The following is a 14,824-nucleotide window of genomic DNA, read 5'->3' as shown; positions in this document are numbered from 1 at the left end:
AGTCTGGGTCATGACTCCCTTTTGTGAAACAATTTATTAATAGATCTGCTGTTAATTTTGCTTCAGGGCTTGGTGTTAGGGACAAGAACGTGCACGAATCACACATCAGAGTTGTTAATTTTAATAGGCTTTCGATAACTCTGTGATCAGATTCTCATACGGTTTTGTTCACGCAGATACGGACACTCATGCAACAGAGGTACAGAGTGCTTCCTAAGTTCACAAGCAACATACAAACCCCAATGATTGGTATTTATATGGGACTCATCTCTGAAATATGAAATACTCTGAAATGTGGTATAAATGGGTAAGCATACTGAACAGCTTTCTGTAGATAACACTTAGTAAAGGAGTCAGAGGAGGGATGAAGAAACAGTTGGAATGTCATATCAGCCCAAACACCATGATAAATAAACCACACTGTTGTCAGGAAAAGGCAGACGATCAGAGACTTCGAACCCATTAAATTTACAAATATTCTGTCCTTGGCATTTTTTTATCATCCTGGAATGTTCATGCGCAACACAACTTCATGTGCTGTTTGCCACATTCCCGCCAAGCATCATTCTGACTTTCACACAAAGTATTATATTTTCGAATTTTTTATTACAAGAAAAGTAAATTGTAAATTCAAGCACTCAAAAGTTGTGATGAACAAAAAGACTGCTTAGAAACTTTGGCTGCTTTGATCAAAAAGGGGTAACACTCCTGCTGCTAATGATTGTTAATAATTCACAAACAAGATTTAAAGTGAACATAACGTAAAGGAAAATTGCTGTTGCTAGAAGCTCTAAGCTGTTGTAGCTTTGATGCTCATTGCTGACACTGAGTGGTGCAATTACCACATGCTGATGGAGGAGAGCTGCAATTACCACATTTTCTGAGTCAACTGTTGAGATTTTTTTTTTAGTTGGCATTAGTATTTATTTATGTGCTTATTGTAGGCAAATTCTATGAAGTGCTTTCCCAATATTTGTAACAGAATACTAGGGAGAGACCTACATATTTCTTTCTTTCCCCCCCCCTAAAAATCGGTGCTTTGCATTAAATCCTTACTGTGAGCCGGAGTCTCTACTTCCAACCTAGCTGAAATCACTGTGGGAGTCAGTGGGGGGCTCTGTGTAAGAAAACTAGTAGTGAGCGCTGGAGGCCTTGAGAAATCTTGTATGAAATCGTTTTGCCCTTTATCATGGGTGACAGTCATTTGTTTGTTTTTGCAAGCCTGGTGGTAAAAGTGTGGATACTTAATTAACCTTTTTGTCCTAGATTTACCAAGGACCCAGTGCTGTTTGGGGAGGAACCAAACCACGTTATTTCCATTGAATAGTGTGACTGCCGTGATGGGCAGGGCAAAAAAGCAGCTTGAGTGGCTGCTCATACACCCATGCATGTATTCTTATGTCATTTTGACTGCTTGTGATTTTTTTTTTTCCCCCCAGTCTTGCTTTTCTGATAGAAATATTTAAAGATTGGTCCGAGTTCAGGAGCAAATTGTTTGGAAAATTCGGTGCTAAAATGGGTTCATCTATTTTCAAGAATGGAGTGACAGAAAGGAGAGTACATTTTCACCCTTGTATCAAAAGACTGTCTGGACCTTGAGTTTGGAGGTGACTGACAACGGCGGCTAGGCATGTAGTTTGTTTGCCCATAGTGTGTCATGTGACTTCTACATCCTCAAGACTCCAAAAGCCGATATGTGCTCGAAGCTCGGGATGGATTTGAAGCGAACGATGTTGCTGCGACTGGCACGGCGGGATCCTAAACTGCATCCCGATGATCCAGCCAGAAGAGAGGCGATCTATAATAAGTACCAGGAATTTGTGATCCCAGAAGAGTGTGTAGATAAGGTCTAGGAAGGAGCTGAACATCTCACATTTTTCGTATTCCTTTTGTAAAATTAAAAAACTACTATGCAAAAATATTTTTTTTTTTAGTTATTAAAATATGTTCAGAGAATATTAGGGTTACACTAACGCTGGAAAAAACCAGAAAATAACCAAGCAATCTTTTGTCTCTTCCTGTAGAAATGTATATATGACAAGTTCTTTCATAACACGATCAGACAGTATTTCAAAAATTTTTTTTAAGACCTCACTTTCTTCAGTGTTAGTATTTGTCAGTGCAATGTGAGTCTGTGAACAATCTGAGATCCAAAGCATCCCACCTCATTGGCTGTAGTTGCTGGATGGCATGCAGTCATCAGGGCTCAGCTTAGCAACTCCTATAAGAAAGGACAGACGTTAGTCCTTGGTCACTGATGCCACACCTGGGCAACATGAGATGTCCCGTGTCAAATCACTGTGGAGCTCCGCTCATCAGTGCTTGCCAGCTCTGCCATCTCAGGACACTCAGCAAAAAATGCAGTGGTCTTATCAGGCCTAAAAAGGAACGTGAAGATGCATGTTTCTGAAGTTTCAGAAATACTTTTGTATTTTTTATTTGTATACATATATGTGTGTGTGTGTATGTACATGCGTATGCCTTGTCAGGGACGTGCCGCGTCCACTGGATGACAAGCAGACCCCAGCGGTCCTGGCTCTTTTGCCCAGAACCAGTGGCACAGTCTCCACTCTGGGCAGCAGATCTTTAGAAGTTGTGGGAGGCAGGTACGTCGTCCTGTCTGCCTTTGCCATTTCACACAGCCTGTGGAAGATGGGCGAATCTGATTATAGATGGCTCTACATTTTCCAAGTAAGTCCTGGATTTTCTGGAAGAGGTAGGACAACTTAGGTTGAGTAGAAAAGGTATCAAATATAGTGGTGGTGACTCACCTCATTAACTGCATCTTGCTGATGGCCTCACACCTTGTGAACTTTTTTTTTAATTTATCTTTTCATGGCTGGCCACTCATTTGTCATGTTGACAGGCAATGGCCTTCTGAGAACACTAGCTACTATTATGGGATCACTGAGGCCGAACAGAAAGTGGAGGAAATAGCAAGAAATATAAAACTGCTAGTCTGTCTCTAAACCAGGTAGCTGGATAAATGGTCATTGTGAATCTGTTTGCGCATAGAAATACAGCTATTCTGTTGGAATTAAGCAACTTGATGTACTTCAGCTTCAAAGAGCCTAAAGCAAAAAGATATATTTCATTATAGGTGAGGAGAAAATAGGTGTTCACAGGCTGTTGACTATCCTTGAACTGAGCATACTGACTCAGAGGAAATGTAGATGGATGGAGAGGAGCATAGAGGAGATGGGAGCCGTTCTTCTACCTGGATCCAGCAACACTTTCTATTATGAAAACACACCCAACTATTTGTTTTCAGAAGATCTCAAATGCCCTGTTAGTGTTTAGTAGAAACATGTCAGGTTCAAGGGTTTCCCTCAGGTGTCTTCTGAAAGAGCTAGTGAAATGTGGAATCTGAAAATCAGCTGGAAAAGATCTTTTGGGGAAGGTGAGTTATGTGAGGACTGTCCATTGGGCTTAACCTACAGGAGAAGTTAAGATGAAGTTTTCTGGAAAACTTACAGATAAAGGAATCTGTGTCTTGGTCTGACAGAGGAGAGTCTTGTAAAAGATTCACTCAAGTTTTCACTGTGCCTTGCAAGGATAAATCTGAATTTTCTCATTTGATGAAGGGCATAAGTAGTATTTCTAGGTGGGCAAAAGTAGGTTGCAGTGATAGAAACAGCCGCAAGCAGAGGCAAAGCCAATGTGTGAGGGTACCCTAAAAATTGAAGGTGTTATGGGAGATGGCAGTAAAGAGTTTTCATTATGATTGAATATTAATTAGTGACATGGCTATTAATGATGACAGTAATTAACAGAGGAAGGAAAGACTTGTCATTGTCCCGAGGGTGAGTAATCAGTCTTGGCAGGTGATAAATAATGGTTCAGCAAACTCAGCAGAAAGATAATCTGTCTGCCTCAGGACAACAGGAGAATGGCTATAACATCTTCCAGGCTCTTGGCAACCTTCAGGAATGACTTCATGTTTTTCACAGAGACAAATTAAAATCCCTGATCTCAAGTGCTGCTTATATTCTGGAGTGGCTGATCACAGGAGTTCTGGTTGAGTCAGTGCCTTTGGTTTACTTGCCCCTTGAAACCTTTCTTTTTTTAATCTTAACAACGGGGAAGACAGACTGGGGAACGAGCTTTCAGTGTTACTTGAGTTTTTCGCTGTAGTTTGATGAAAATTGAATAGATTCCTCAGAAGAGGCCTAGAGCTGGGGACATGATCATTCTATGTAAAAATGGACTGGGACTTAATCCTGCATTAAATATTCCTGTATATCTGGAAAGGGATCGTGCAGAATGCACTTCACCTCCCTTGAGCAAATGATTTTCAAGTATCAGCTGTCATGTCACTTGGCAATAAGATGCCTAAGAGATCTCTGTAAGGCTGTAATCTGAGGCCAAAATCAGGGGAAATGGTGGACTTTTACTTTGGTGAATGAATAGAAAAACCAAGAAAGATTCTGGTTTAGTTTGAACCAAGACAGCATTTTGTGAGGTTTTGTTTTGTTTCTAACAATACATAAGCACTTCAGTTTGAGTTGTCTTGAAATGGTTTTCTAACCCCAAATGTTTTGTTCTCTCTTCAGGATATTTTTGTTTTGTAAAAGGCAAAAGGGAACATCCATGTTTATAAAACAGAATATTTTATTAACAAACTTGTCAAAATAACAGTTACTGGCTCTGAACATTTTCCCCATATGTTATTCAGCTAGCACTGTTCACTGGATGTGCTCTTATCTAGGAGGTAGTTTTGGACCCCTCAGACATCTTTTTCTGAATAAATTTACTATTCACAAAAAACCGATGTGACTTTAGGATGCACCTGGCAAGCTGGTTTCAGTAGAGACAGGAAAGTGCTTGCACCATTGCCAGAGGCATTGGTTAGATGTTCTGCAAGGTACTGCCTGCAGTTCTAGTGACCCCAGTGCAAAGAAATGGAACTTAAATCTGAAAAGCTGCTGAATGGTAAAGTAGGGGGAAAGACCATCTTAAGAAGACACTAAAAGAGTTTTGTTGGTTTGGTGAAATCGAGGTAGGGAAGCAATGTGTCAGCCCTCTGTAGAAACACTCAGGAGAAACTATCAAGGAAGAAGAATAATTATTTCCGTTAAATGATAATGCAGGTATGATATCAAATGCATATAAATTGCATATTAATAAACTTAGGCTGGGAAGTTAGAAGAAGAGTTCTATCTATGGAAAAAAAAAAAAAAAAGAAAGAAAAAGAGTTCTGGAATAACTTTCCAAATAGGATAGTGGCAACTTAAATTGCTGTTAGGTGGAGTTGGAAGGTGTGGAGAGTGACCATAGAGCTGAGAATATAAGCTTGTGAGATGGGTCCTGTAGTGTCTGGTTTGTTGATACCTTCAAGGCAGATCAAGACAATGCCCAGCTGCTGCTTGTTGGTCACATCTGTTTGCCCAGTATTTAAGCAAAAGCAGATGCTTCCCTGATCTTCAGGAGCTCTGCTGATTGCCTGCAGGGGACAAGTAAGCTGTTCACTTGCCTTGGGTAGGGGATGAGGGAGGTCAGGTCCATATTCCTGCTTGCTGCTGAAGCCTGACTGAAGAGGTTTTTTGGTGCTCCTTGAGTCAAGGGTCAACATGCATTGTCAGGGGAGCAGGAGCTGCTGTCTCCTTCTGCATGGGGTAGAGCCCACATTTCTAGTGGGAGTTTCACGTGTATGGGAGAGTCCCTCAGACCTGCAGATATTGCAAGGACCTGGGACACTAGCAGTGCCTGTTGTCTCTGTGGCACATTGTAATTGTGCCTCCTGGCCTTTGTGGTATTTAAGGTTTGCTGAGGGCGTGGGGTTGCTCTGGGCCTGCGGAAAGCAAAATGTCCTTCAGACTTTTCTGGAACAGGCATCATGTGGGTTATGTTGTTTCCTGAAGTACCCACTGTGTCTGAACTCAGAAGCGGCCATGCAAATAAGATCCTCTGGGGTTTGTTTAGTAAGCCTGAACCATACGGTCGACCAGTTCCTTTTTGTATGCTATCTTCGAATGATATATCAGAAAGCATAGCACCAAGTATTACTGGGGCTATTAGCCTACTGTATGTGAATGCAAATATTTCTCAACAAATTGACTGTATGCTGAGAAGGGATTGGAGTTATGTCTGCATCCAGACATGGTATCATTAGGTTGTGCTGCATGCTGCTGTAACTTGGCATGGACTTGCTAAGTTGCCTCCAGTGCCTTTGCTGATTGTCTTTGACTTCGGACAAGTCAAGTTGGCTGACTTGTACACACCATTATGTTTCATTTTAAGCTTAACTTCCTGACTATGGGTTTTAACTAAATTTTGCTGCCCTGTCATGTTGTATTTTGATGAAAGGCCTTAGCTTCTACTGAACAGTGACAAGTTTTCCACTTCTATGATTTCCATGCGAGCAACAGAGAGGTTGTATACGTGCAGAGGATCAATCCTAGAGATCTTTATGCTGTTTATAAGATAGCAACAACCTTTGTACTACTTGATGGGCCCTGAAAACCTAATAAACTACCTGATGGACCTTAAAGACTCACTTCTCTGCTCCTGGCCACCATCCTGCTGGTGCGATCACTAGCAGGTGACAGCTCAACAGTGGCTTGGTTACAGGCACACTGAATACCACTTCCTTCTCCAAGATACTGCTTGTCTTTGACATGAGCAAGACTTTCCTCTGTCTTTTTTTTTTGACCAATAACTCAGTTCTGTACTTTTAGATTATTGCCTCTGACATTACAGGTGCGAGGTGCCAGTAAATGCTCCTTCATCTCCTTGCTAGCTAGTGCTTGCAGAAACGTAACTCCTTGTATGCTGAGATGAGAGAGAAGCAACTGGGAGAGAACAAGTTACATGGAACCATTAGAATAATATCTGACTTAAAGTATATCAAGTCTCCTATTACACAGAATACTTCTTGGGACTTAGTACCTGTCAATAACTACATAATTACAGTTTATGTCACAAGAAGGAAAAACATTCTGAAACCTCGATGGAGATAAGAAGGAAAATGGAATAAAATTCATGTCAGTTCTGTCGTATCCATCCCAATGTTATATCTCTCTAGGGCTCTCAAACCCTGTGGTCTCAGTGTTTAATGCTTTCTTCACCTTTTTGTTTTTAAGGTGCTGATATTGTGCAGTGGCTTATGAAGAACCTCAGCATTGAGGATCCAGGTAAGGTGACATAGCTGGGGAGAAACAGATACTCCGTCTGTATTGTGTGTGCCATTAGACACTAGATACTATTTTGCTGCAGTCTAAAATACCGGTAGAACAACAAGGTTGATTTAAGCATTGGGCGGAAGGAAGAGGGAAAGAGATAAGAATCAACATCTTGATTAAGTCTAATGCCTTACACTGCAACACACGGAAAGCACTTTTTAGGAGTCCTAGGCTGTCTGTGAAATTGTTGCTACCTAAGAAAGACTGGTTGATTTTTAAGGTTGTTCACAGATTAAGAAAGGAAGTTGGTGGATGTGTGTGGTTAAACAGGAAAATGCAGTGGCAGGTTTTCATGGTCTGGAGAAAGATAGCTGGGACTGACAGGACATACTGGCCAAGGATGACACAGACACCATCATGGTATCAGATGATGGCTGCTAATTTATCACAGCAGATAGATAAATGGATAATCAGCCATGAACAGTGATCAGTGCATGGGCACAGTCCAAACAATTTACTCTTCAGAGAAACCAAAATCGTTTTGGCACAGTTAAGAACTGTTGGGAAAAGAGGGAGAAAAGATCTGCAGGCCCAGAGGTTTCTTTTCTTGTTCTGGAAAGCGAAGAAATCTAGCATCTCACTTCCCAGTTTGTTTCTGCTACCTACTGTCACCATGTAAAAGCAGAGATGGAGGCAGTGTTGTCTCACCCAGGGCATCCCTATACACACATCCCTTCTCATGAGTCCAGTCAAGTCCCAAATCTGAATTTCAGCTGCAGACAATAGTATGGGTGTGCATGAGCAGCTGAATTGTATTTTGCAACTCTGAGAAAGTTGATGCAGCTTTTGACAGCTGACATTGGTTGAAAATCTGTGCAGGTGTGCCTCTGCGCTGGTGAAGGTTGCCCTGGGAGTGCTATGATATGTACTCCCCTCTGCCTCCGCACAGTTTCCTCTAACAAATGGCAATGCTACAGTATCAGGATTTGTCTTTATGAATAAACATGCTGCTAAGGACCTGGTGTTGCAGGTGTTCGTCGGATTTGGTAGAGGCAAGTGGGGTTCACTGATGGAACAGGCTTCTTGTCAGCTGTCACCTGTGGTGGATAACATGCTTTGAACCAAATTTCAGACTCTAGAGCTGAACTGGTGTGTGACATTTTGTAAAGACAAAACCAGCAGGTTAAACATTTGAGCAGTGTTTCATCTGTATTGTAAGGCTGATTTCTGCTCTTCTGCTTTGCATGGTTTGGTTGGAAGGTGTAAGGATGCAGTGTGGGTACAGAAAGGCATGTGTGCACCAGGTCTTTACGCAAGTCATCTCCAGAGCCACTGCTGAAAGCAGAGGAGTGTGCAGTGCACATCTTCCTGACGCATCCCTGCTGTTTTCTGTCTTTCACAGGGGAAGCAATACACTTGGGAAGTCTTATTGCTGCACAGGGTTATGTCTTTCCAATCTCAGACCACGTCCTTACCCTGAAAGATGATGGGACATTCTATCGTTTTCAGGTTGGTGAGTCCTCTGCCTCCCTTGTGGCCCCTTCTACTGTCCCTGCAATAATACTGCTGAAATCACCTGCTCTTTATCCCTAAGCACCCATTAGGTCTATGAAGCCAGGGATTGAGGCTGTCTTGGTAGAATCCTTAGGAAGGTACTCAAGCCCTTCAAAAAGATCTGCTTTAGAATCCCAAATCACTCTCTTCTACTTTCTGACCCACAGTTTTTACATAAATGAACGCATATGTCCTGTGATTATTTTTGAAATCTGATTTCAAGACTGTTGTACCCAGATTTGAACGAAACCAGGAGAAAGAAAATGGCTTTCAGGTTCTAACCCTTGCACAGAATTGGGTAGACACCCTCCTGTGCAAAATGGACCAGGCCAAACTTTGGAGTTGGACATTCAAGCTCTGGCACAGCAGAAAATTCAAATTTTTATCCTCTCTTGGTTACAGATTGGTGTGGGAGGGTGCAGCTTCAGGCTTTGGCTCTTTTACAAAGAATGTGTAACCTTGGCAGTCACCTAAGCTGGGACATCTCTATCCCTCAGTGTCCCTGTGCCTCCAGATGTGTTGAATTTTTAAAGCATCCTGTGCTTGAGTTCCATGCCCTGTCCAAAACCTGCTGCTGTCAAAGCCCTAGATAACTGAGTGCTTGTGCTGCAGCAACTCCTTTTAGACAGATTGTATAACTGTAAAAGAAGCAGTAAGTTCAAACCTGGAGTCCTACTGCCTAATCCTGCTGGCTAAATTTGTGGTTTTCTGTTACATGAACATAGGTAGCTTGTTTATCTTTCCTGTGACCTCTCTTCTGTTCACCCTCCTGTTCCTCCTCTAAATTTTTTTTCCTCTTTTTTTGTTTTTATTTGAAAAACCTGTTCTTCTCTTTGCATCTGATGTTGCTGCTGCTCATGCTCATTGTCCTACTGCTAATGTGGTATTGTGTTATCATATGAGACCAATGGCACGGTGAGCAAAGAAGCCCAGGAGATCACAGACCTCCCTTTATCTCACCCCACTGTCTGGTTACCTGGCATCATTCAGACTAAGATTTTTCATTACAATTCCCTTGCTTTTCTGAAAGTCCTGCTCCTCCTGCCATGCAAGATTTGACAGAAGCAGGGTTAATACTGATTGCCCATTTAGTTGTATTTTTCTCTATTTTAAAAGAATGACACCGTAAGAAGTTGTCCTGTGCAGCTCTAGGGAGCTAGATTTCAATATAATTTAATTTATTTTCCTTATTTTAAGCCTATGTAAACCACATCATCAAATTGTCTTGACTGCTTATTGACTTTTCTTTCCCTTATCTTTTCCTACAACTTTTGCTTATTCTTTGCCTGTTGTCATTTCCTGCAACAGTTCTCCTCGGCCGTTTACTGCAAAAATAACCTGATAGAATCATGTTTCTTTTCCATCACTGTCTTCTTGCCGCTTTCTACCTCAACATCAGTCCCTCCTTTAACAGTAGCTCATCATCTTGTGAGTTTGTAAGGTCTATATCAGTGAGGAGCATTGAACGCTGTATCATTTGATCCCTCCATGTTTTCTCACTGTACTTTGGTGCAAGGAATAGTCTGTGCATAATGTCCTTTGCCTCTTTGTGGCATTACGTCAGTAATGCAAAACAGTGTTCTGTAATTTGTGTGATCACAGGGACATTGTCTTGCATTCATGTTAAAACTGAAATAAAGCCACATGTAGTAATATCTTGTAATTAATTGTAGCAACTGCAATATGCAGACCTGAATAGAAAACAAAAGCAGTAAGCTTAGCAGGACTTCTGCTTTAATCAGCTGAATTTTGACCTCTGCCATCTGTTATATTTAAAAAGTAAATTGTTTTGTAGGCTGCCTGGCTGCCAACCACACTGGTAGCTGCTCCAAAAAAGCAAGTGGTGTGTAGCATATATAAAAGGTCAAAAAAAAAAAAAATTCGGGGTGACTGTGAATTCCTGGGGAAAGAGGAGGTTCTGGGGTTAGAGGGTAAGAGGTCCACATTCAGATGAGCTGGCAACAATGTCTAAAATGTCATCAGGATACTGGACATCCTCCTCAAGAGATGCTTGTATTATAGCATCTCTATTTACCTGCAGTGAGGAATGTTAAAGGTCATACCTTCCTGGAAAAGCATCCTCACTTTTACTGAGATCTGTAGCAGTGTTTCCCCTGTGGGCAGAGACTGGGCCGTAGACTTTGTGATTCTTCTTTTTGTACTTGTAATGTATTTCTGCATCTGAATTGTTTTTCATCTCTTAAATTACAAAAATGTGTATGTTGTTTCTTAGGCACCATACTTTTGGCCTTCAAACTGCTGGGAACCAGAAAACACAGATTACGGTGAGAGTATAATTATTTCATTGTAGAAAGTTAGTACAGAAAGTTCGTGATGGAAAAAATTGTCCTTAAAATAATTACTGTTGGCCACCTAAACCCTGCATCAGCAGAGTTTCTTGTCAGACTGCAGCATCAGAGGCAGATACTGCCTGTCTCAAACACATGAAGTGAAATCCCGGGGTGTCTCAAGCCTATGGAGCTGTAGCCATCAAGTTCAGTGGGGCCAGGGTTTTACCTACCATCACCTTCATTCTCTCATAGCTCTGTCTGTTTTGGCAGGATTTACAGCAAGCAGAATACTGCTCCTTGGGAATCTTAAATAATACCAATATTGCTTTTGTGGGAGAACATACCCTGATCTGTAGCTGAATCTGATATGTTGATCAATAAAAAGTTACCTCATCTGGGCACTCATCTGGCTGATCAATAAACCAGTATATAACTGATGGCAGCCCATAGTTAAAGTTCTCTGATATATGACATCAGACTTATTTTTCCCATTTTTTTAAGATTGCTAGATGATAGCTGGTAAAAAAGAGAAGATTTAGGATGGTTTATGAGCTAATAAACTGCAACATGGTGTGTTAAACATGTGAGTGCCTGCAGACAGTGATAATACATAAAGAAAATATGTCAGTGTTGTTATCTTTAGCTGTCTGCATGCAATATTGCTGTCTCTTCCAGAACTGCACTTCTTTCACAGTTAAATGATAAAATCAATTGTTGCATCCTGGTGTGGCATTGGAAGAGGAAGTGAATCCATGTGTGCGCTCATAAAACAGGAGCTTCTGGAAGTCCTTTTGAAATATCTCATAATCTAAGATCAGTTTAGAACTCTTCCCTGAATAATCACTTTTTTTTTCTTTCCTGGGCAATAATTGCTCATCATTATGGATTCTGGAAATCATTTGCTAGGGTGGAGAAGTAGCCTGCAATGGTGTCTGTCATGTGATAGTTCATTTGCAGCCTTCATCTGCAGGGAAGCTAGCACAGACTTATGTGTTTATCCCAGTGAGGGAACTGCTTAGGAGACAACATGATGCTGTTCATTATATGCAAAATAATTTCCAGATTTTACAGTCACCATATATAACTGTCTGAACTGTGCCAAGTACATATTCTCTAAATATCAGAATAACAATCTGAAGAGGAAGTTCTGTGTTTTTCCTATAGTATCTGATAAATAACTGGTTTCACAGTCAGATTATTGTGCTGCAAGGGCATTGAGTGGAGCAGCACACCTCAAAATAAAGCCCTATATGAGCTGACCCACAGCTGGACAAGCTGCAACTGCATTGGCTCTGAGCCCTGTAGTGACAGATTTTCATCTGTCCCAGAAATCTCTAACATATGCTTATAATAAGTCTTTGCATATCAGAGGTCTGTACAGATGGAGTCTTCCCAGGAATTAATCCCAAACTAGCAGTAGACCCAAATAAAACTGAAATCCCAGCAGCACTTCATACTTTTTTTATTTGCAAGGATCCACTCACAGGACAGGAACTAACTTGCTAATGGCAGGTCACTGCCTAGCATGACGAAATACTGTGAGATGACTGACTCTTGCTTTATTTGGTGTTGTGAATGGCTTAGAGAGGAAACTGCCCTTGAGATGTATAAATATACATTAACTGATCAGCTCTGGTTACCATGCATAATATTGGCTCATTATATGAATGTTAGAATTACAGGAATAGCATAGAATAGAATTACATGAGTAGCACTGGGGTTTTTTTTTTTCATGTATTTTCAATAGAAGAATAGGTTTCCAATGAAAAACATCCATGAAGGTGTCAAAAAATTGTATTTACCAGCAAACCAAAACCCTGTGATTTTTCGAAGAAAAGCTGAAAATTTCTGAAAAAGATCTATCGCGGTTTTCTGTAGATGATGCTTTGCCTTCTGCCCTGCTCCAGTTTGGTACACTGTTGGACAATAAGTATCTGGCCCTGCAGCATGAGAGAGGGCAAAACACAAGGAAGCTATAAAATTCACATTTAGATTTATCCCAAAACAAGAGCACTGGGCCTCTATTATGTAGTTCAGACCTGACTGTATACCCAGGGTGTACTGCGGACCTTGTGTTTCAGCGCGTAATGGAAACGGGGTGAGCTAGCAGGTCCAGCTGAGGCTTTCCCAGAAGGCAGCCTGGGACTGGTTTGGTGTTGTGCACTGGGCTCATCTTGACCCTCCAAATCCCAAACCACATCAGTTTCTACAGTGTCTGCCTATGGTAAAATGTGAGAAGGCTTTTCTTAACCACTTGAAATGTGTAGAATAAGTGGATGGAGCACATGAAAAAATGCTCAGATCATACCTTTAAGATCTGGTCCGTATTTCTGTTTTCATTTCAATATCTTTTTTTTTTTTTTTTTTTTTTAAACAAAAGGGGAAAAGAGGTGCATAGCTTCTCAGTTTGGCAGGCATATTCCCAAAGTGGTGAGGGGAACAGGTTGCTAATGCTAAATCTTTTACCAGCCCAGAAGCAATTGTGCCTTTCTCAGACATCTTGTTAGGTCCTGGCATCTATACTCAGCACTTCTAAATGAGATGTCCCAGATGTTTAAGGCCTCTGAGATTACTAGTGGTAATGTCAGCTGGGTATTCAGCCCTCTTATTCCATGTTGCTTTCTGATGAGAATGAACAGTGCATGAACCACTTTCTTCTTTTTTAAGATCTAGTACTAATAATCTGTCTGTAATTGTTTTCCATTCTGTTTCTCCCTTTAGCCATCTATCTTTGCAAACGGACCATGCAGAACAAAGCTAGGCTGGAGTTGGCGGATTATGAAGCCGTAGGTACACTGCTGCTAGACTTTAACCCTGGGGGGTACAGGGAGAGCTTTGCTTGCCAATTGAATGCTGCCATTTTGTGCTTCGGGGTCAGCCTTTAAGGTGTCTTTTTTTTAGTTGTCAGAATAGCGTGAAGGCTGATCTGGAGACAATGTCAGGAGCACGATTGAGGAACATCCCTGGCTTTGCAATGTCTCAGATTAAAGCATCTGCTGTTTAGCTGGCCCTCCAAGATTGGGGCAAATTACACAGAAGTTTACCTTCGTTTCCTATTTCCAGTTAACAGTTCCTGGTTTATATAAACACATGGAAATGATGGATTTTCAGGTGCATTATTGGGCAATTAAATTGCTGAGGACCCATCTAGTTATGAAAGTTTTCAGATATTAGACTTGGACTGTTTTCAATATGCCATATAAAAAATTATTACTCAAGTTTATTCAGGGCATGTTTTCTGTTATGAAATTATTATCCAGAAAAATATCCCCAATTTTGGCTTCAGATTGTGCAGGGTTTGGGTGGAGAGGAGCGGGAAGATGGAGGCAGCAGGGGCAGGGCTGGTGTGAGTTTCTTTGAATACCAGCAGTGTAACACTCTGGCCAGCTGAACTTTTCTTTCTATCACACTGACTTTTTTTTGTTCACTAGCTCAACAGTGTAACAGCTGAATTTGAAATGTGGAGATTTTCATTGGAGAGTTTGTTTACAAAGCTGGTTCTAATGAACTTCTGTGTTCATGTTTATTACAATGAAAACATTTATATTGCATATGTTTTAGGGTTGGTTTTTTTCCAAGAATGGACTTTTTCCTTCTTCCTTACCTTCTACATTTTGGGACTTATGTGCACATGAATATATGTACATGCCATTTGGTCCTTTCAGTGAAGAGCGTGCAAAAATTGCCACTTATCTAGTCCACTCTGGAAATGCATCCAGAGTTCCCAAGAGTTCTAATCTTGAAGTACAGGCATAAAGGAAGGAATATAATAATCTGCATGCACTTACACATCCTTTTGCTGAGTTTTCTCTTCTGCATATTGCTGATTTCATTATTAAAACCATTAAAATTGCTCAC

The 14,824-nt window shown here is 41.0% G+C and overlaps 1 protein-coding gene across 2 annotated transcripts in view; it reads left to right on the top strand.

Annotated features, from left to right (window-relative positions):
- RGS6 (regulator of G protein signaling 6) overlaps positions 1-14,824 on the top strand; it is a 293,004-nt gene that overhangs the window by 211,336 nt on the left and 66,844 nt on the right. For both annotated transcript variants that reach the window (XM_052782295.1, XM_052782294.1), the window contains exons 4-7: positions 7,083-7,133; positions 8,524-8,630; positions 10,909-10,960; positions 13,688-13,752. In XM_052782295.1, coding sequence (XP_052638255.1) covers positions 7,083-7,133; positions 8,524-8,630; positions 10,909-10,960; positions 13,688-13,752 — 275 coding nt within the window. The remainder of the gene's footprint in view (positions 1-7,082; positions 7,134-8,523; positions 8,631-10,908; positions 10,961-13,687; positions 13,753-14,824) is intronic.

The sequence above is a fragment of the Harpia harpyja genome, chromosome 3, assembly GCF_026419915.1.
Source record: "Harpia harpyja isolate bHarHar1 chromosome 3, bHarHar1 primary haplotype, whole genome shotgun sequence".
Classification (NCBI taxonomy): Eukaryota; Metazoa; Chordata; class Aves; order Accipitriformes; family Accipitridae; genus Harpia; species Harpia harpyja.
This window is presented reverse-complemented; position numbering and strand designations above follow the sequence as displayed.